The 20,260-nt window shown below is 45.7% G+C and overlaps 1 protein-coding gene across 1 annotated transcript; it reads left to right on the forward strand.

The window, feature by feature from the left end:
- Positions 1-768: 768 nt before the first annotated feature.
- POU3F2 (POU class 3 homeobox 2) lies at positions 769-20,221 on the forward strand. Its single transcript, XM_035110683.3, has 2 exons — positions 769-2,043; positions 19,944-20,221. The coding sequence occupies exons 1-2, from the start codon at positions 769-771 to the stop codon at positions 20,016-20,018; spliced, it is 1,350 nt and encodes a 449-aa protein (XP_034966574.3). The 3' UTR covers positions 20,019-20,221.
- Positions 20,222-20,260: the final 39 nt, after the last annotated feature.

Consider the following 20,260-nt stretch of genomic DNA (forward strand, 5'->3'; position numbering starts at 1 on the left):
GTAGCCTGGCAGACGGAGGCGGAGTGAGGGGGAAGGGAGGGCGCGGGATGGGATGCGGAACGAAAGAGCGAAGCCGTCCTGCGCCTGAAAAGAATCCAACCAAGTTTCGGAAACAATGCAAGCAACAGGAGAGCATCCACACCAGTAGCCTTAACCACGGCGCGCCTAGGGTCAGTTTGTGACCTACTTGATTTTCCAGTAAACATAGACAAAGGTGGTTTTCGTATGTGTCGTCCTCTTGTTGTAGTTGTTCTTGCTGTTTTACAGAGGAGGTGAGCACCATCGGGTCTCACACACAGCCCCCGTTATCCGGACTCAGCCCATGTGGCTACAAGCAAAGGAGCTACACTTTTCATCATCATCATCATCATTATTCCCTTTCTTCCGTGTGTGTGTTTGTGTCTCTTCCCCGCCCCCGCCGCCACTTCTTTTCTGTTCCTTCCCCCTTCCTTCCTTCCTTCTCCCTCCTCAGAGTTTGATTACAAAGCGAGAGAGAGGAAGGCTGTACGGGGGGCGTGGTGTCAGCGCCAGGGCCGGGGCCAATGGGAGGCTCCCCCTGCGCCGGTTGCTAGAGGTCGCCACGTAAATCAAAGCGCAGGGAGCCAATGGGGGCCGGAGGGAGGGAGGAGCGGGGACGCGTGCCTTTGCAGTGGGCTCTGCCAAGCGGACTTGCGGGGGAAGCGAGCGGCGAGAGGAGCCCGAGGCGAAAAAGTAGCTGTCAAATGCGCGGCTCCTTTAAGCGGAGCCCTCAGTCCGGCTCGGAGAGTCATGGCGACCACAGCGTCTAACCACTACAGCCTGCTCACCTCCAGCTCGCCCATGGTGCACGCCGAGCCGCCGGGGAGCATGCAGCCGGGCGCCGGCTACAGGGACGCCCAGGCGCTGGTGCAGGCGGACTACGCGCTGCAGAGCAACGGGCACCCGCTTAGCCACGCTCACCAGTGGATCACGGCGCTGTCCCACGGCGGCGGCGGCGGTGGAGGGGGGGGAGGAGGCGGCGGTGGCGGCGGTGGCGGCGGAGGGGACTCGCCCTGGTCCACCAGCCCGCTGGGCCAGCAGGACATCAAGCCCTCGGTGGTGCAGGCCAGCGGCCGGGGGGACGAGCTGCAGCAGCAGCATCACCAGCAGCAACAGCAGCAGCAAGGCAGACCGCCGCACCTGGTGCACCACGCCGGGAGCCACCACGCCGCCGTGGCCGCGGCCGTGGCGTGGAGGACTGGCGGCGCGGCTCACCTGCCGCCCGGCATGGCTGCGTCCAACGGCGGCGGCCAGGGCGGGCTCCTGTACTCGCAGCCGCCGGGCTTCACGGTAAACGGCATGCTGGGCTCCGGGCAGCCGGGCATGCACCACCACGGCCTACGGGACGCCCACGAGGAGCCGCAGCAGCAGCAGCAGCCCCCTCACCACCCCGACCACCTCCCCCAGCAGCAGCAGCAACAGCAGCACCCGCACGGGCAGCAGCAGCAACAACAGCACCACCACCCGCACCACCACCACGAGGCGCACTCGGACGAGGACACGCCGACCTCGGACGACCTGGAGCAGTTCGCCAAGCAGTTCAAGCAGCGGCGGATCAAACTGGGATTTACCCAAGCGGACGTGGGCTTGGCCTTGGGCACGCTCTACGGCAACGTCTTCTCGCAGACGACGATCTGCAGGTTCGAGGCCCTGCAGCTGAGCTTCAAGAACATGTGCAAGTTGAAGCCTTTGTTGAACAAGTGGCTCGAGGAGGCGGACTCGTCGTCGGGCAGCCCCACCAGCATAGACAAGATCGCGGCGCAGGGGCGCAAGCGGAAAAAGCGCACCTCCATCGAGGTGAGCGTCAAGGGCGCCCTCGAGAGCCATTTCCTCAAGTGCCCCAAGCCTTCAGCCCAGGAGATCACCTCGCTGGCGGACAGCCTCCAGCTCGAGAAAGAGGTGGTCCGCGTGTGGTTTTGTAACAGGAGACAGAAAGAGAAACGCATGACTCCCCCGGGAGGGACTCTGCCGGGAGCCGAGGACGTGTATGGGGCCAGCAGGGACACGCCGCCGCCACACCACGGGGTACAGACTCCTGTGCAGTGAACTCCGCCGCCGGCGGGGGAGGAGGAGCAGGGGGGAACTGGGGGGGCCGAGCCTGGCCCCTTCCCTCGAACCCCTTACTCCTCCAACTCTTTCGATTGTTTTCTCCCTATTCCCCTTTTAAAAAAAGCAGACAAAACAAAAAAAGGAAGGAAGGCGAATGCACTGAACTATCATTGAAACGGTAGCAAAGTGTGTAATGAATGGTGTGTTTCTGACCTTTACAGGCGAGTAACCAGGCAATGAAGTGCAGTGAGTATATGGATGTGTGTGTCAGAGAAGCGAGTGCATGTTTGCCCCCTCCACCTCTCCCCCGCTCTCTCTCTCTCTCTCTCCCTTGCATCCAGGCGCAGGCAGATAAGAGAGATGCCCCATTGCAAATGTCAAGGCGCTGCACGAAACCTTCCCCCCTCTGGGTATAGGCGAAAGCCGGCCGGCCTTTTGTAGCAGGGGGCCTTGCCAGTTAAATACTTGGTGGAGTCTTCGCCAAAGGCGCCTAGAAGGAAAGCAGGGAAGGTGATGCTTCGATGCTCTGCAACGCGCTTTAGGTTGGGTTGCTTTGGCTGGGGGTGGGGGGCGGCGGATACAAAGGCAAATGTTGTAGGCAAGTGTCAATAGAAGGGTTATGCTGTTCTTGTAAAGAGAGAGGGAGAGAGAGAGAGGAAACCGTCTGAATTTGCACTGCAAGGAAACAGAAGTTTACAGATCTCTCCCTCCCCTGCCTCTTTCGGGAGGTGACCTGCATTTTGCTCTCTGTGTGTATGTGTTTGCTGGCCAGCGGTGGGACAATGTACAAAAATCCGTGTAAGCCTTTGCCTTTCCTCTTTGTGTTGTTGGACCCGAAGTTTTGGAGTCAGCCTTCGGCGGAGGTCATGTTTAATTTGCTTTTTCTGCCATCATTAACCTCCGGAGTGGGGGAAGCTGGACTCTCCTTAGTGTTAAGTAGATCTTGAGGGGAAGCGTTAAGAAAAGGACAGAGACTAGAAGGAGGTGAGGGAAGAAACAACTGCCACTTCCCACACAGAGAAAGGTGGCTGTGGATATGTATTTTTTTTCCAGATGCAAGGCAAGGTACGTGTTTGTGTGAATGAGTGAGTGGGTGAAACGGGGGGGCAGGGTTGAGGGAAGGGACGTGAAGAATTAGAAACACGCAGAAATAAGATTGTGTGTGTGTGTGTGTGTGTGTGTGAGAGAGAGAGAGAGAGAGAGAGAGAGAGAGAGAGAGAGAGAGAGAGAGAGAGAGAGAGAGAGAGAGAGAGAGAGAGAGAGACCCATTCAGGCTTTTCCAGCAGAAAGTGGCACTTTGAAAGAAACTAACAAGTTTTTTGGGGGGGGGTTGGAGTGTCAGATGGGAGAAAGAAAGAGAAAGAGAGACTAATGCTTAGCTTCACAGATGCTGTACAGAAAGTTCTCTGTATGTCTTGTCCAGCACTGCCCTGCCCTATGCTGTCATCTGCTTTTAAATTTGTAATGGGGTGGGGGTAGAAATTCAGCTCAAGAACCTTCATTCTGATCCTTAAGATCATCACTTGGAAGTAAGTTCCACTGATTTAAGCAAAGGTGCTCAAGGTTGCAGCTCTGGGCTGTGATCTTGAGATGCATAATTTCCATTTGGGAGAAGATAACACTCAGTTCCAGAGTGACACCCACTTTAGGTGGGACTTTCACATCATGTGCTAAAAAATAAATAAATCAGGATTTAATGTAAGCGGTCTAAGAACTGCAGTCCCATTCATCTCAATGGGAGGTTTCCAACTTACTTCAGCAAAGATATGGGATTATATGAAGTACGCTCTGGACAAGAGAGTGGAGGAATTTTAAGCAATGATTAAACCCATTGAAATCAGTGAGGTTAAGACTGAGAAGGTAGCCAGGATTTCTCCCATTGTAATCAATGGGACTCATTTCCAAGTAAATGTTTCTATGGGGATTGCTTTAAAAATTCAAGTACTGTACTTGGTTTTCAGTGGTCAGTTTGTGGGAGTTGTGGCCACATGTAGCTGGGTGAATTTCTCTTTAAGGTTTATTCTCACATTTTAGATGCATCCCACGTCCTTTCTTGAGACTTCAGCATAACATGTGGCATGAAAAGGACCGGTTTAACTTTGTCGGCCTTTTCTCTTTTCTCCAAAGGGAGCCAAATGAAGGGGAAACAAAGCAACCAAAATGCCATTTTTCAATTTGTCTTTTTCCTGTCCCCTTTGTGTTAGTCATTTAATAGCTGCATTTTGCTTGGTAGAAAATGGTTAACTTTCCAAAAAGCAAAAGGCTCTAGAGAGGGAAGACAGGAAGGGGAAGTTGAAATTGTATATTATATTCTATATTGGGGCAAAGGGGGGGGGGGTAACCCATGAAACTGTGAGAGTGGCATATTCATATTTTGAAACATCTACTCAGCACAAAAACGGGGTGTTCTGTATAACTTTTTAAAAAAATAATATTTACAAAGTTTGCCTAGTGGAGTGTTTGAGAATTCTGAGGCCAATGAAATATTCTCTCAGAGAAACTTGCAGATAAACATTGGAGGAAGTAGGTGGGATTTAATAATACTATATTCTTCAACTGTTTTTCTAAGCGCCAGTGTCTGGCATCAGATTTTTTTTCCTCCTCACTTCCCCTTGAGAAGACAAATACAGCTTTCTGAGAAGCCTATTCATTGGGCCTTTATTCTATTTTTGCAACAGTGTCCCCCCCCCTTTAAAAAACTATATGGACACTGGTTTCTCTTTAATGGTCTTGAGCTGCTGTTGATTATTGTATGGGGACGAACTTCTTTAAAAATATTCAGGTTGGGGCAGTGGAAGTGGCAAAATTGGGGGACAGTGACACTTATTAATATCTGGGTAAGGTCAAAATAAGGAGTTTGGGGGATGCAGATCCTCTAAACCCTCCAATAAGTTTACTTAAAAATTTAAAACAAAGTTGCCACACAAACCTTACCACTGTGTATATATGTTTAATATTTGTCCTTTGAAATGCAGAAATAGTTTAAATGTTTTCTTTGTCTATTTTTCTTTTCTTCCTTTTTTTAAATGCTACCCAGGGAAATATTTTCATATCATTTTTAAGTGGGCTGCCTCAATGTATATTTATTTCTTTTAAAGCAAACAGGTTCTGGAAACTGTTTTTTCTGTAGCTTTAAATGAGTAGGTGAACAAACAAAATCTATATGGGATGTAATATTTTTTTTTGGTTCAGTCTCTTTAAAGAAATACTTTGTTTTTTGGTACATTTGGATGTGCTTGTGGGGAAAAATAAAAGCGCAGAGATCCTTATATATTTATGTTAAAGTAATATTTTATTATCTACATAAAACAGAAATACACAAGACTTTTATAGTTTGTTCAAGTTATTGGCATATCTTTTATTTTCCTTTTTTTTTTAAAAAAAGAAAAGAAATAGTACTGCGAGTGGCGACATAGTTCTTTGGAAATGGTAAATATGTGGGAAGAAATAGAATATAGCCTTTCTATTGCCTTGAATTCTCTGTCCCTTCTTACTCCATGACATTTTGGAATAAAATGTATGCCTAATCTATTGACAGATTTCGCTGGTATAATTCTGGCAGCTGGTAGAGTGCAGGAGGAATGTGGGCCGGGAAGGAACACTGTTAGGTAGGCACAATTGTATTTCCAAGGTTCGGCCTTTAATGCTGGAAGCCACAGCAGTGTGTATATTTTGATGCTCTGGAAACCAGTTTCTCTTGGAACGCATGTGCGGAGAAATATATACCTGGTTGGAGGCTACACAAAATCTACATGTTCTCATTGTCAATCGCTGGGCTGGGGTTTTCGATGTAGCGTGTGCCGCTTTGGGCTGCGATCATAAGCTCTCACACTTACTTGGCAGTAAAAAGTTCCATTCAAACCACCAAGACTATATTAAGTCGAAGGGCAAACCATTTTCTCTAGAGTAGCCTCGCTGGTATCCCGTTGCAGTCCAGGGGATTCACTGCAGCAGTATCACCACGGGATAACCGGTGGATGGATAACTGCAGCCGAACGCCAAGTGTTTTGTTTTTAAAGGAACAGGGCATTGTTACTATTTTAAAACAAGCTCTTTTAACGCCAAACATGCGGTTGTTTATCTTGCACTTCCTTAGTCAGTCTTGCTTAGCCATGTGCATTTTGGTCTCCTTCCAAATCAAAGTTTTGTCAGGTAGATTGCCAGTTCTTTTTAGACATTTGAAAGGCTTCCGTGGGCTATGCGACGCTTTCGTTCTTTCAAGTAACAAATAAACTATTTTTTGGAGTAATTTCTACGCTGCTGCAGTGTAGGTTCTACAATAAAGACGCAGCCAGATCCCCAACTGAGGAACAGCTCAACTGAAGTGCTATAATCTAACTGGACCCGCGACCCTAAAGGTTGTCTCTTGGAGGTGAGTTCCTTTGAAATCAATGGAACTTTACTCTCAGGAAAGTGAATACTGGAACTGGAAGTTTAGTTCCAATGGAACCTGGACTTTCCACTAAGCAATGCATAGACTGGATAAACTGCACGCCAGCTCAAATCAAATCCCTTTCGCCCAAGCTGGGTGTGGTTCAGATTGCTAAAGTGTGTGCACACGAACAACATTATAGGGGGCGGCAGGAATCCCGCCATACATTCTGTAGGGCTTCGGTTTAGGTCCTTGTTGACGTTACTAGGTTATTGGGTGCTATCCCCGTCAACAGCCCATTTCATACTTTTTCCATAGATGTGGGGGTGGCATCTTCAGCGTTAGCATGTTTTGGATACTAACACCTTCTTGCCTAGTTTATTGGGTTTTTAGAAGAAAACTCCACCAACGCCACAGCCACTCGGCCCTAAGTCTTCCTACCACCGTCTTTCCCCTTTTAACGATAGTTTCTAGGCTTATTAGATTTAATCATCTTTTCTAACTCCTAGTCAATATTACACGCGTCCCAAACAGATTCAGCTAAATGATCTTATCAATAGTCTGGAAACGAAGTGACAGAAAGAAGGAGTGTTCTGTGACCGCAGATATGCTGATGGGTAAAATGTTTAAGCTGGGTATAGATTGAATGTCCCTTGGTCAATAGCTCGCTGAATTGTCTGTATTTTTTTTAATAGTGGAGGGGGATGTTTGAGGAGTGGAAAGCTGGGCAGCATCTGCCCTCTGCAGGACATTTCAATGGTCTTGGAAATGGAATCTTTTGCTTCTTCCCCCTGCGCGCGCGCGCCACCCGAGTTTGTGCGCGCGTTTGGAGTGGTGGTGGGATCACGTGCGCGACTCTTGGTTGGGCCAGGTGTGATATTTAGTTGAGCGCCTGGCTTTCATATCTGAAAGGAGGATTAGTTTGGAAAGAAGGCTTTCCCTTCCTCCCGCGCTAAAGAAGTTGAGCCTCCTACCTATATTGATAGAACTGCTGAGTGATGGTTACAGCGTTGGGACAGAGAGAAACTGCTTTGGGAGAGCTCACCAAGGATTTAGCATTAGGGATATTGAGGAGCATATCTTTAATCGAAGAGGCAGAAACTGGTCAGGCACCGTCGAGGTTTCCTTTCACCGTCACCTTGTATCAACTGTCAACAAGGGAAGTCCTGCTGTTACTTTCTGCTTTTGTGCTTCCCCCTCCCCTCTTAAAAGACTGTCACCAAGACTTTGTGGAAAGAGGAGCTGGTGTCCCAGTAATAGTACGGTAATAAATATCAGGAGAGCGGTGGGAACTATTGGGTGCGAGTCAAAGTGTGAACTGCGCTTCTGAACGCCTTCTGAGCATCTCTAGACAATAGCAAAATAAGGCCATGCCCTCATGTCTTACAGGAATTGACAGAGATGCGAGGATGTTCGATCTGGTATCAAACTGTGGACGAGAAGGCCCAGTGTTTGGGATTGAAATCCTAATTTCAAAAGTGGCTTGAGAGGAAGAGAGTTTATCTGAATAAAGAAAGAGGCATGGGGAAGTTGCAGTGACAATAACATTTTCTACAAACAATAATAGTTGAAAATCGATTCATTTTTCGACGGAGCTTCAGTTTGGCTTCAATGCCTTGCCTAATAAGGAGGTGCTAGGAGCATAGCTGCCAAGTTTTCCCTATTCTCGCGAGGAAGCCTATTCAGCATAAGGGAAAATCCCTTAAAAAAAGGGATAACTTGACAGCTATGGCTAGGAGTAGTGGCAAACAGGAGGTGTATTTATATTTTCGCTGTCTTTTCTTTTGGATAGAAGAAAAAAGGAGATGTTTTCCCAGTGTTTCTTTTATTCTAGAGTTTTTAGTTGTTCAAATGAGAAACCTTTCCGTCAGGATGGTCTTTCTTTCTTTCTTCACTTCTTTCTTTCCTTCCTTCCTTCTTTCTCTAAGTTTCACGGTTGATGTTTACATTTTCTGGGCCATGTGATAAATGCATATGTAAACGTTGCTGATTTTTTAAAGGGTTTTCCCCCCCACAAGGCCTTTGTATGGAGGCAGCTTTTTTCTGACTACTGACCACCTCGATCCACAAACTAATTAAGCCAATTTGTTTGCTTGTCATTCCATGCGGATTTCAGCTTCCTTGCCGTCAAAAATACTCCCACTTCATTTGCTTGCGATCCGAAAGCAACGCGGGCGCTTACCTCTGCCTGCCTCCTGCCCCCCTCTTCCATTTGCTGGTTCTTACTTGCCTATAAATCCTGGAAAGCAAGAATACTGGCAATAATTTGGCACAACTTTAGAATAACAACAACAAACAACAACAACAACAAAGGCTCACCGTTTCTAAACTTCCTAGCCTGACTTGAATTTTTCAGCTAAATCCTATTGGATTTGCTCTGACCTCTCTGAATACAAGAGAACCGAAAGGCCATCTCGCAGACAAATAGAAACCCGCCTCTTTTCTTAAACTTTATTCAGTGTCTTTCAATACAATTCCCCACCCCGCTCGGATCTTAGACTTTCTTCTTTGGAAGTACGACCCACAGAGCTTCAGGGTTTTACTTCCTGGTAGGCATCCTTTGGATTTTAGCCTTTTACCTACCTGGTAAAAGTAGAAAAGTTACGCGGTATAGATACGGATCTTGAAACTGGGAAAGATTGTAGGAAGTGAACGAGGGGATTTGGAGCGAGGGTGTAACTTTCACTTGTCAAATGTGGCAGACACCAAAGCGTTAACGAAAGTGATAACTGAGAGTTAGCAAGTGTATGCTACATTATGTGTACCATACAACAGTAAGTTAACTGCATATTAATGGAGAAAACAACTTCCTTGTAAAATATCCTTTACGAATGCAGAATTTTATATTTTTGTTTTAAAGCTTTAAACAGGATAATTATGTCTCAAGCGATGACAAATCACCCAAGCAAGGAGAATGCCATGACATTTCAGTATAATGGCTGAAGTCAAATCCATATTTTCCTGGATATAAACCCCATTGAGCTCAATAGGTCCTACTTCCCACACCTACAGGGCGTGAAGCGCCCTGGGATCTTGAATGAATGGCGGTATAGAAATATAATACTTAAATAAAAAGTAAAACCCTTAGGATTGCACTGAAATGAACATAATTTGCAATTAAATGCAGGCTTGGGGAAGGTAGAGCCTTTTCATCCCTGGGCAGGTAACAATGGCCGCATTTTAGTTTGTTTCCCAATCCCTAGATGGTGTTCGCAGTAGGGCTTTACTTCTAGGGAAAATGCATACTATCGGGCAGAAATGCTACAATCACATGCAAATTCTATGAAATTCAGGTTTAAGATGCAGGATTTAAAATCCCATGAATGAAATGAATCTCATTGAACTCAGTAGGAGTCATTTACAAATAAACATGCGTAGGATCGTGCTGCAAAGCACATTTTTATTGAAAACAAAGTTATGTGGTGAGAGTTGATACAGTTGAGAGAATAATATGCTTCAGACAGAATTAAGCAGCTGGATCAAACGCCAGCAGAATAGCACTCGGTTGCTTGTGAACCAGCTTGAAGGTCGAATAAACACACACACACACACACACGCACACACACACACACACACACGTGCAGATGTTTATGTTTAAAAACCCACAATCACCCTGTTCTGGCACACTTAAAAAAATACTTTAGCTTGACAGCTTATTCTTTATATGCTTTAAAAAATATACTTGATACTTAACTATCAAGGGAACTGTTAAAAAAAATTAAATTCCTATTAATATAACTGGCGATTCAACCCATTTTTTCACGGAAAGTCCCAATACAGTAAACAGGGCTTGGATCGAAGCCACAGCTGGAAAAGAAAGGGTTTTTTAAATCAGTGGAATTTCTGTCTAATTTAGAACTGGAATATTAGTGTAAATAACATTAAAGTCTATTGGCCGTTTATTTGTTGTGTTACATTCCAGTTCAGTGCTGGCTCGGCCACAAATCAGCAAACCATGGTGATTTCCACACACTCTGGGTATCTTAGAACGATAAAGGTCGATTTGCAACAGCTTCTTTTGCTTATATTTGCATCCTTGCAGAATTCACCTATCCTTACGGAAACCCTAGGTCTTTCAGAATGATTATATTTTATCTTCTGAAACCCTGTTCTCCACTTGCAAGGTGGGAGGGGGGAGAGCAACAACAAACCATTGAATTGCAAAGGGAATTTCTTTCAGCAAATGCGTGTCCAATGTCTGGAGTTTTAGCTAGCTTCATATGGTGCCACATTTGAGTAATGTGTTTTGTCAAAGCGAAAAGCTGGAACATAAAATCATAGGGAGAAATATGTGAGCAAATAAATTATGCTTAAAGAAAGAAAAGAAAAGCGGAATAGCTGAAAGGATCGTGAAGGAGATCTCTAAAGGGGACCTCTTAAAATGGCATGGCCTCTTTTCTTTCTCCCGAGTGGGAAAAGTTTTTGAACACTGTCTCTAAACTAGTTCCTCATCGTAGGCTAACTAGCAGTTCTGAACAGGGAAAACGTTGTTGAGCTCCCAACGAGTTTATTAATGGCATCTCCAACAAACAAATCACCTCTTCTATTGTGTATGAGACCACCATAGGCACCTTAATGTCTCTAGTTAGTAGTACCAGGCAAATATTTCGAATTTAACTTGAATGTCAGTCAATGGAGACTAGACGAGTGGAAATGGGTCTTTCAGAACACTTTTCTGCAAAGCTGTTAAAACTCAAGAGCGGGCATTCAGGCAACTGACGCCTCGACCCATAAACTTACTGGGAAGTAAAACCATTAACGAAATAAATGTATTGCTCTAATATGGGATTTGGAATTCTACTAGAAAGCGAGTCTCGTGGATTCTTACGGACATGACTGCCAAGTAAATACTCTTTGAATTGCTACTCCCCTGAATCCATTTTTGGGTGGTAGACATACAAAATTTTTGCCTTGACTGCTGGATCTAGCAGGATACCAGCAAAAGGGGTGGGAGTTATAGGTCGTCCCACAGATCTCGGTGGGTGAATGCAGAGGACCAACTTAAAAATCACGCCATGTTTTAATTAATGCGTTTTGGGGCATGCTTAGGGTTGCAGTCTTGAGCGCCAAGAATGTGCACGATGACCGTGTTGTCGCCCTTATCACTGCTTTTGCGCCAACCCCGAGGAACTGCCTAGATCTAAAACTGCACTGAATCATGCGAAGGAGAGTGGGAGGCACCCACTGGTTGCCAGGATCTAGGACCAAGGGAGAAACAAGTGTAGGCATAAGGCATCGCTGGGCTTTTGTTGCCGGAAAGAAATTGTCTCCTAAATTCCTAACGCAACGCCCGCCTGCCAGTGACTCGCCGGTCTAGTCTGGTCCTGTTGCCAGTTTATTGCGAAGTCAGACCCATGTTATTCAGTGGCACTTACTCCCCAGAAAGTGTGCACCCGATTGCAGCCCTCGGAGAGCTTTCTTTTATCCTCCTAGCGCCCCTGCCAAGAGAACAGACCGATTCTGGCCCAGCCTCTCCCCACCCTCCAGGCTTGGTTCCCAAGTCTAGCCGGCCCAAGGAACTTCTAAGCGAAAGTTTTCGGCAGCCCGTCTCATTCATTAATTGCCAGTCCCTGCTCGCTTCATTCATGGCTCCTCCAGTCATTCATTGCCAAGTCCACGGAGGCACCAGCTCCTTGGTCAGTGGGGGAGACGCACAAACAAGGATGGTGCTATTTACCGTGTTTCCCCCTTTTTAAGACACCGTCTTATAACTTTTTTTCCTCAAAAAAACACAGGGTGGCTTACTTTCGGTGGGATGTCTTATTTTTTTATTACTGGTACGGTTTTTACGGCTCAGGGCACTGGCTCAGGGCGCTGCTGGGCTCTCTTGAGTGCTCGGCACTGCAGCAGCCACCGGTTCTGAGTGGCGGGGCTGCAGGAGTCCTTGGCCGGGCCAGGCGGAGGCTGCTGGCTCAGGCGCTCCGCCTGCCACTGCAGGGCGCTCCAAGCTCCTTGGCCGGGCCAGGCAAGGAAGAAGCAGTGAGCCCAGTGGTGGCGGCAAGCATGGAAGCGGCAGGGATGACTGTGGACGAGAAGGTGGAGCGCGGGAATGCAGCCAGCAAGGCGAGAGCGCGATCAGCTGTTAAGCGGAGCTCTTGGAGCGCCACTTCACAGCTGATCGCACTCCTGCAGTGCCGGCCGCATGGAGTGACTCTGTGAGTGGAGGTGCCTGTGGGGGTTGGTTTCCGCAGCGCGGAAGTATGCCTTATTTTCGGGGTATGTCTTATACTTCTCAAATGCTTAAAAACTCTGCCATGGCTTACTTTACGACTACGTATTAAAAAAGGGGAAACAGGGTATTTCCCTCCGCCTGTGGATTTCGAAGACATTCAAGCAGGCACAATCATTAAACTAATTTGTATTTGATTGTTTGGGCGGACGAGGGTGAGTTTTATTACACTAAAGCATTCAAGCACGCACGCACCGCTGATTAGCAGTATACATTAAATAAAGTTGTTTGTACACATTGTCTTACCACATATAGGCAGCCTTATTATTCTAATTACTCTAATTAGGGCATTGCAATGGTTTCGATTTGATTTGAGGAGGCATGGATTCGCGCTAGTCCTTTTGGAAAAAAGAAAACCGCTCTCTGTGAGCAGGTTCTCTAACTACTTCCATTTAAGCCTTCAAAATGCATCACATTGTGGGCCAAACACATAAAGAACCTCAGGAGACGTCAGAATAGAATGTTTAAGGATACGGAGTCTAGTATCAAGATATATAGTATGTGCGTGTCCCATACCTCTGCATTATTATTATTATTATTATTATTATTATTATTATTATTATTATTATTTCAACCAACCTCCAGACCAACAATCTGCAGCTTCTCCTACCTGCTTCCCTCCCCAAGGCCTCTCCTCTCCTCTCAGCTATTGGAACGCTCACTTTAGAAAGAGCTATCTTAAGTATATATATTTCTGGAAGTCTGTTTCATAAGCTTGAAATGAATGTGATTATTATCTGATATCAGTTCATCAAACGTGTTGCATCTATAGGGGACTTATAATTAAATTCTTAATGCTGTTTGAGACTTCTCCCTGCCCCCCCCCCAAAAAAACCAACAGCCGAGCCTGGGAAAGAGATTTTACATTTTAAAAAATATTTCTTCTTTCCCTGTTTTTTTTTTTTTTAAGTGAGCAGCGTTGAAAAGTGTCTTTGCGGAAGAGGCATGAATTTGTTGTCTAACTAACCAGCCGAATACAGGGTTCTCTTAAAACAGGACTGTTGTGAAGCTTATACTTCTCATTCAGCAGAAACATTCTTTCCTTCTGTGTTTGTTTGTCTTTTTCCTCGGAAATCCGGCTGATTCTTACATCCTCCTCCAACCTGTGGTTAGGCGAGTAAAAATGTTCTCCTTAGCCCGCTTGTGCTTCCACAGTTCTTAAAACTGTGGTTTTGGAACGATCTTGTAGATGTGTTGCTCATTCTCTTTAGCTAACTCTCTGTCCCTTAATGCATCGCCTCTCTACAGTGGAGCAAAGGGAGAGAGTTCCTGATTGACTTTTGCAGATCACCCAGTTGCTCATGTGTCTTACAAGCGTGCCCACCCCCCTCACCCCCACCCCTTCCATCAGCCGGGAAGCCTAATGAAAAACTGACACCCCCCACTTTCGCTGATTGTACCTAAAGGTGAGGGATAAACGGCCGTTAGTGTGAATGTGTGTGTGTGTGTGCATGCGTGTGTTTAATGCACACCAGGAAAAACCACCCGCCTAAGCTCCTTTGTGAGGCTTTGGCTGAGGAGGAGAAGGCGTGTGGAGGGGCTGGAGGCTTGAGTTCTCTGATAACTCCCTTTCAAGCTTGCTCGGGCCTGCTTTGGATTTATTCTGCAGCTCTTGGTTGCTTTGAAAACCAGGTGGACCCTCCACGGTTTGAGAAGCTCAAGCCACATGCTCGCAGCTTCTAGGCCACCCCCCTCCCTCCCCATTCATCTCACCGGGCCACAAAGAGAGAGCGGAGGGTTTGCGCTGAAAGGGACCCAAAGGCTTCCAGCGCCAGGAAAAAGGAGTGGGTGGAAGGAGCGGGGGCGGGATGGCCTTGTAGAAGTCGCAGCAGCCCACCCGAGGGGAATAGGACGGCCAAGGCGAGGCGCCGGGTTGCAGGGAAGGGAGAATTCGGCTGAGGTGGCTTGCCCGTCTGGCGGCTACTTTCTAGAGGAGATCAAATATTCCTCCAGCAGAATTGCGAGCAAGAGAGCGCCTGGAAAGGACGAGGGCGGGAGGAACGGGCGGGTGGGAGGCTTTGAGCCAGCCAAATGCCCCTCTCTGCCATAACCATTCTCTGCGTCCCTGGATTTATCCTTCCCTGGGGAGTTCATTGTACAACACAGCCCGCCTGCCCTTCTCGCATGAATCTGTTTTGTAACAAAGTCTCCCCAGCGAGTGTATTAGAGAATAAAGCCTCTCTTCCCTCCCCCCCGCACCCCGTCCCTGCCCTCTTTCTCCCCACCCCCTCCCCATCCTTTTGATTCACGCCCCCCTCCCCTCTTCCCCTTCACTACAGCATCTGTTCTGGGAGCGCTCTTCTTTTCCTTAACTGCAGGGAAATAAAAGAGTGGAACTCGGGCGCCCCACAGCGGGCACGAGCGTAACCTGCTGTAACAAACAGAGGCAGCGGCCGAGGGGGCGGGGGGAGAGAATATACAGTATATCTCCATTCCCCCCCCCCCCCGCCTTGTCCAGTTCGGAAATAAACTTGCCGATTAGGATATGTCGGTTTGAATAATCGCTTTTCAAGACAAGCCCGCTCATGTCTGAAGCCAGCCTGAGCAGAAAGGTTAAAAGGAGAAGAAACATGAGGTGGTTTTTAAAAAAAGAAGAAGGGGGGAGGGGAAGAGAGTCTCCCTCCCGTCATCACCTTCTCTTGTTTATTTCTTGCTTCTCTCCACAGATCTCGAACAGATCAGGGATTTCTGTTGTTGTTTTAAGGCCATATGCATCCTCCATAGTTTACATTGCAACGGGGCAAGATATTGGTTCAGTCCCTTGATTTCATTTGAATTGCCTATAAATCTGGTATAATTTTAAAATACAGCCAGCAAGGTCAAAGGTTGTTTTTGTTTTTAAGTCCAGATTCAAAATGCTTTCATAGATGTAGTAGTTCTTAGCTTCTTTTTGTTTTCGATTTTGCATTCCCGCACATTTGTAATTCAAAAAAGTGACATTGGCTAGAAGGTATATTCGTTTTCAAAACATCTCTCCTGATTTTCATCCATATAGCTTTCTGTAGTGGGTGTTAGAATCCGGGCCAAAGTCTTCCAGCGGAAGCATTCACAACGCAGTGCCTTTTCCTTCTTCTTTCTTTCAAACTGGGTCTCATTTATATCTAGAAATACTCTCAAATCTGAAATCTCCCCACCCCACCCCCTTGACAACAAGAGAAAAACCTGTGCTTGATTGGACCAAGGGTTCAGCAAAGCAAGGGTCCTCTTTGCAGTATGGACCAGAGAGATACTTCCGGAATTGCCATCCCCCAACCACCACCCCCAAACCCATAACTGTTACTGTTGCTGGGTGCAAATGGTATTATTCAGAGGTATACTGGCTCTGAACAGGAATGTTCCATTTAGTTATCCTAACTAATAGCTGTTGAAACTGTTGACAGTCTTATCCTGCATAGGAAAGCTGCCTAAGCCAGAGGCCATCACTACATATTGTTGCAGCGGATTCCATAAGTTAATTATGCATTTGTTCAAGGTAGATATAGAAATTGTCTGCAGTTATTCAGTGGTGATGTACCTCAACTCATATTCTGGATCACTTTTATACATTTTTTTTAAAACTTAATATATCCCTGCCACACACTGGTGAGTAGTGTGGTGTATTTGTGCTGCAACAGAAAACAATCATTTCCCCAACAGCTGTTAAGGTTTCAATCCTACATATGCTGACCATTTAATACAACAGGACTTGTGAAATAATTTATTATACACCACTCAGAAGAGTTTTCACCTACAATCAAGCGGTATATCGATTTTGTTAAATACAACATAAAAAACAGAGTAAGGATAGATAAGATTGCACAGCACAGCTCTTTGTTTTATGGCTGCATGTGTTGATGACTCAAGACATCCTTCGTCAGCTGGGTTCTTTCCAGATGTTTTGGACCACAACTCCAATCAGCCCCTGCCAGCGTAGTCATGCTGGCAAGGGCTGGTGGAAGTTGTAGTCTAAAACATTTGGAGGGCACCAGACTAGTTACTTTAAGAGGCAATATAGGAAAATGTGCAAAAGCGTTTATCAGTAATGTTCAGGCTTTCATGGGACCATTTTACACATCACCAAATGCCCACAGAGAAGTGTAATTCAAATCCTATTTCTGAAGCATGATGCATGATCCTATGTGCCCTTAGATGGCATAGCTGGGAATCAGTTGTGCTTCAGCTTGTACACACAATGCCTGCATGCAGTCATTTATACATGTGCTATGTGTCACTATCAGGGTTGTACAATTTCCTGTATGGATGCTGATTCCATGTAGGAATTTTGTAGTTTACTTAAATAACTTATATCCCATTTTTTAACGCTGAAGTTTATCCAAGGCAGCTATGTCTGAACCTGACAGCAGATATGCCCTACGAAAGCACAATGTACTCACAACATAAGGCAGAAACATACACATCAGATGTGTGTCTGTTTCCAAAGAGGGTGTACTTGCAGAGGGCTTCTTTTTAGGTAGTCAGACAGACCAACCCTTGAAATCATACGTACATTAAACACAGAAAGCTGTGCGGTGCAGGCAGGTGTGGGAATTCTCCTGTGCCTTGTGCTTGTATTAGACAGCATGTCCCAATCTTCTAAACCAGCAGTGGGAGAAGTTACTATTCATTCAAGTTTGCATATCGCATAGTATGCACAGTAGATAGGTGAGTTTGCGGTTCTGCAGTCTGCAGCGGGATCAGGAAGAGTATTGGTGTTGGGTCATTCCACAATTAATGTTCCTGATGCATGAATCAGGGCTCAAGCCAGTTTCTGCATGTGTTTCCCTTTCTTCTCAGCCTCTGCATACCTCCACAAAGCAGCTTCTGGTATTCTAGCCGCCACAACCTCACTCACCTGCTCTGCAATTATAAAAAAGGTAAAGGGACCCCTGACAGTTAAGTCCAGTCGCGAACAACTCTGGGGTTGCGGCGCTCATCTCGCTTTACAGGCCGAGGGAGCGTTTGTCCGCTCCGCAGACAGTTTTTCCAGGTTATGTGGCCAGCATGACTAAGCTGCTTCTGGCGCAACGGAACACTGACGCCAGAGTAGTGCACGGAAACGCCATTTACCTTCCTGCCAGAGCGGTACCTATTAATCTACTTGCACTTTTGGCGTGCTTTTGAACTGCTAGGTTGGCAGGAGCTGGGACAGAGCAACAGGAGCTCACCCTGTCGCGGGGATTCAAACTGCCGACCTTTTGATCGGCAAACCCAAGGCTCAGCGGCTTAGACCACAGTGCCACCCATGTCCCTGCAATGATACCTGTCCACAAAGTTGATACCTGGGGATCAAGTCCCCAAAATAGGAGCTGTGTGTGCCTGTCCCACAGTAGCTATTTCTATCATTTTACATCTCCCAAAAATCCTGCCCTGATCCTCATCCAGCAAAAGAACTGTTGTAGTGACTTTCCAGTTGGTGTAGCTTAAAAAGAATATTGTAGCCTTTGAGATGTGTTGATGCTCCTTTGGTATATGAGACTGAGTTGTCGCCTTAGGGAGGTTGATGTAGTATATGAACAGCAGCTGTCTAGGTTTCAACTTAAATAAGAATTTTCAAGTGGCATATCCCTATGTTGATATTTATAGTCTAATCTATTTTTTAAATCCAAGTTTGCTCTCATTTCCATGATGAGACATTTGATATTCACTTATCTTGGATAGTGCATGCTTTGTTCCACTACTTCTTTTTTGGGGGAATATTCTAATTCCACCATCCTTGAAAATTGCTACAATCTCTATCAAGATTCAGTACAGTTCAAATGAGAGCTGTAGTCTAGTAATTAGAATCTAAGGCTGCAATCCTACGCACACTTACTTTAAAGCAAACCCCACTAGACACACTGGAAATTTCTTCAGAGTAAATATGCATAGGATTGCACAGCAAGCCTCCCAGATTCCACAAAGATCACAAATGTTTGCATCAGAAACAACTCCAGGTTCTTGAAAAAGACTTCATACACAAATTGTGTGTGTGTGTCCTCCTGTTTTCCCGTTCTCCATATCACTGATGATAACTTCACTGTATTATGCAACCTGTGTTTAGAAACACATTAAGAATGGAAGAGTTCACAGGATGAAAAGGTGGGGATGTTACCCAGATAATTTAGGATTCAGAATGGGTGTGAAACAGATGTTCTAAGCACAGAAACACCCTTTCAAGTTGTGATGCTTATCCTTCTTATCTTGATAATCAGGAATGTGCCAGAAACGTTGACTTTGTTTTCAGGACTGGTGAAACATAGCCCTCTTTTCTTCATATGCGTATGAACACGCTCAGACACAAACTTGGGGGCAGGAGAAATCAATTTTTTAAAAACTGTTTAAGTCCTCCCTCTTGAAATTTATTTTAAAAATAAAAATAAAAATCTCTGTTATATCTGAGATACAGTACGACAGCAGTAGATTGGAACCCTACCCAGTTCACCAAATAGCATACACTATGTGTATGTCTGTCTGCACCCTTCAAAGTGATGGGCACGTTCTTCACCTATACCATTTTTTCTTTAGAGAATCTTTACGTAAACAATATATGGTCTAAGGAGAAGCAAGCCTTTTCTGACTTTAGCCATTTTCTATGGGTAGTTCCCATTTTATCCCAGTAATGTACACATTATGCACATATTGGATGTTACTTATTCACATTCATCTATCAGCTGCAGCATGATGGATATGAGCATAAACTATAAGCAAAGATGCCTTCTGTTCAAGACACAGCTTCAGAGATGTCTTAGGCACATTGCTGTGACTCAGACTCAGCTCACCATCAGTAAAACAGAGATGAAAATACTGGCCCGAGTATTTTCATCCTGTGGTGGCGATTATTTAAATAATTTATTTTATTATTATCATTTTTATTAATAAATTATATCCCACTCTACATTTTTTTCCCCAACACGACTTACACAACACAAAATGTGTGTGAAGTACATTCAGCATTTTGGGTATAAGCATATAAGTATAATGCATGTGTGTATCAGCGTGCGCGCGCGCACACACACACACACACACACACACACACACAGTGTTTCCAGTACATGACTAAACATGCACCTAATTGCTGCTGTTCTTATACCATTCATCCTAGGAATGGGCTCACGTATTTCAGAGGGATACTTTGGTGTAAGTGGTTTGATGCTTGCATACCTAGCCAGCCAGTATGTCTGTCTTTCTCTTGATGGGGTACACTTTTTTGTTTTCTTTAAAAAAAGAGAAACCTCTCACAAACATGCTCTTTGTTGGAAATCTTTGGCAGCATATGAAGGTTCAGAGGCAGCCTGTGTTTCTTCCTTCTTGTTACAGGAAGAAGACTGGGGAGATGCTCACCCCCTCCCTTCAAACCACCCCCTGACAACGTTGCTTCAAAGCTGCCTTTAATTACGGAACAACTTGCTTGATAGTCGGATAGAAGAATGCGGCCTTCCCTTCACAAGGCATCCAAATTCCACATGCTCCCCTATCTATTCAACTAGCCCTAATGGGCTTTAGCTTTCTCATATTATTATTATTATTATCTCTGGGGTGGTTCTGGATTACGTGGGGTTTTTTGCTCACCACATCATGTCTTTATCTCTCTCTCTCTCTCTCTTTCATTGTTGTTACTGCTGGTAGTGGTGGTG

Source organism: Zootoca vivipara, chromosome 3 (assembly GCF_965207765.1).
Source record: "Zootoca vivipara chromosome 3, rZooViv2.hap1.1, whole genome shotgun sequence".
NCBI classification, from domain to species: Eukaryota; Metazoa; Chordata; class Lepidosauria; order Squamata; family Lacertidae; genus Zootoca; species Zootoca vivipara.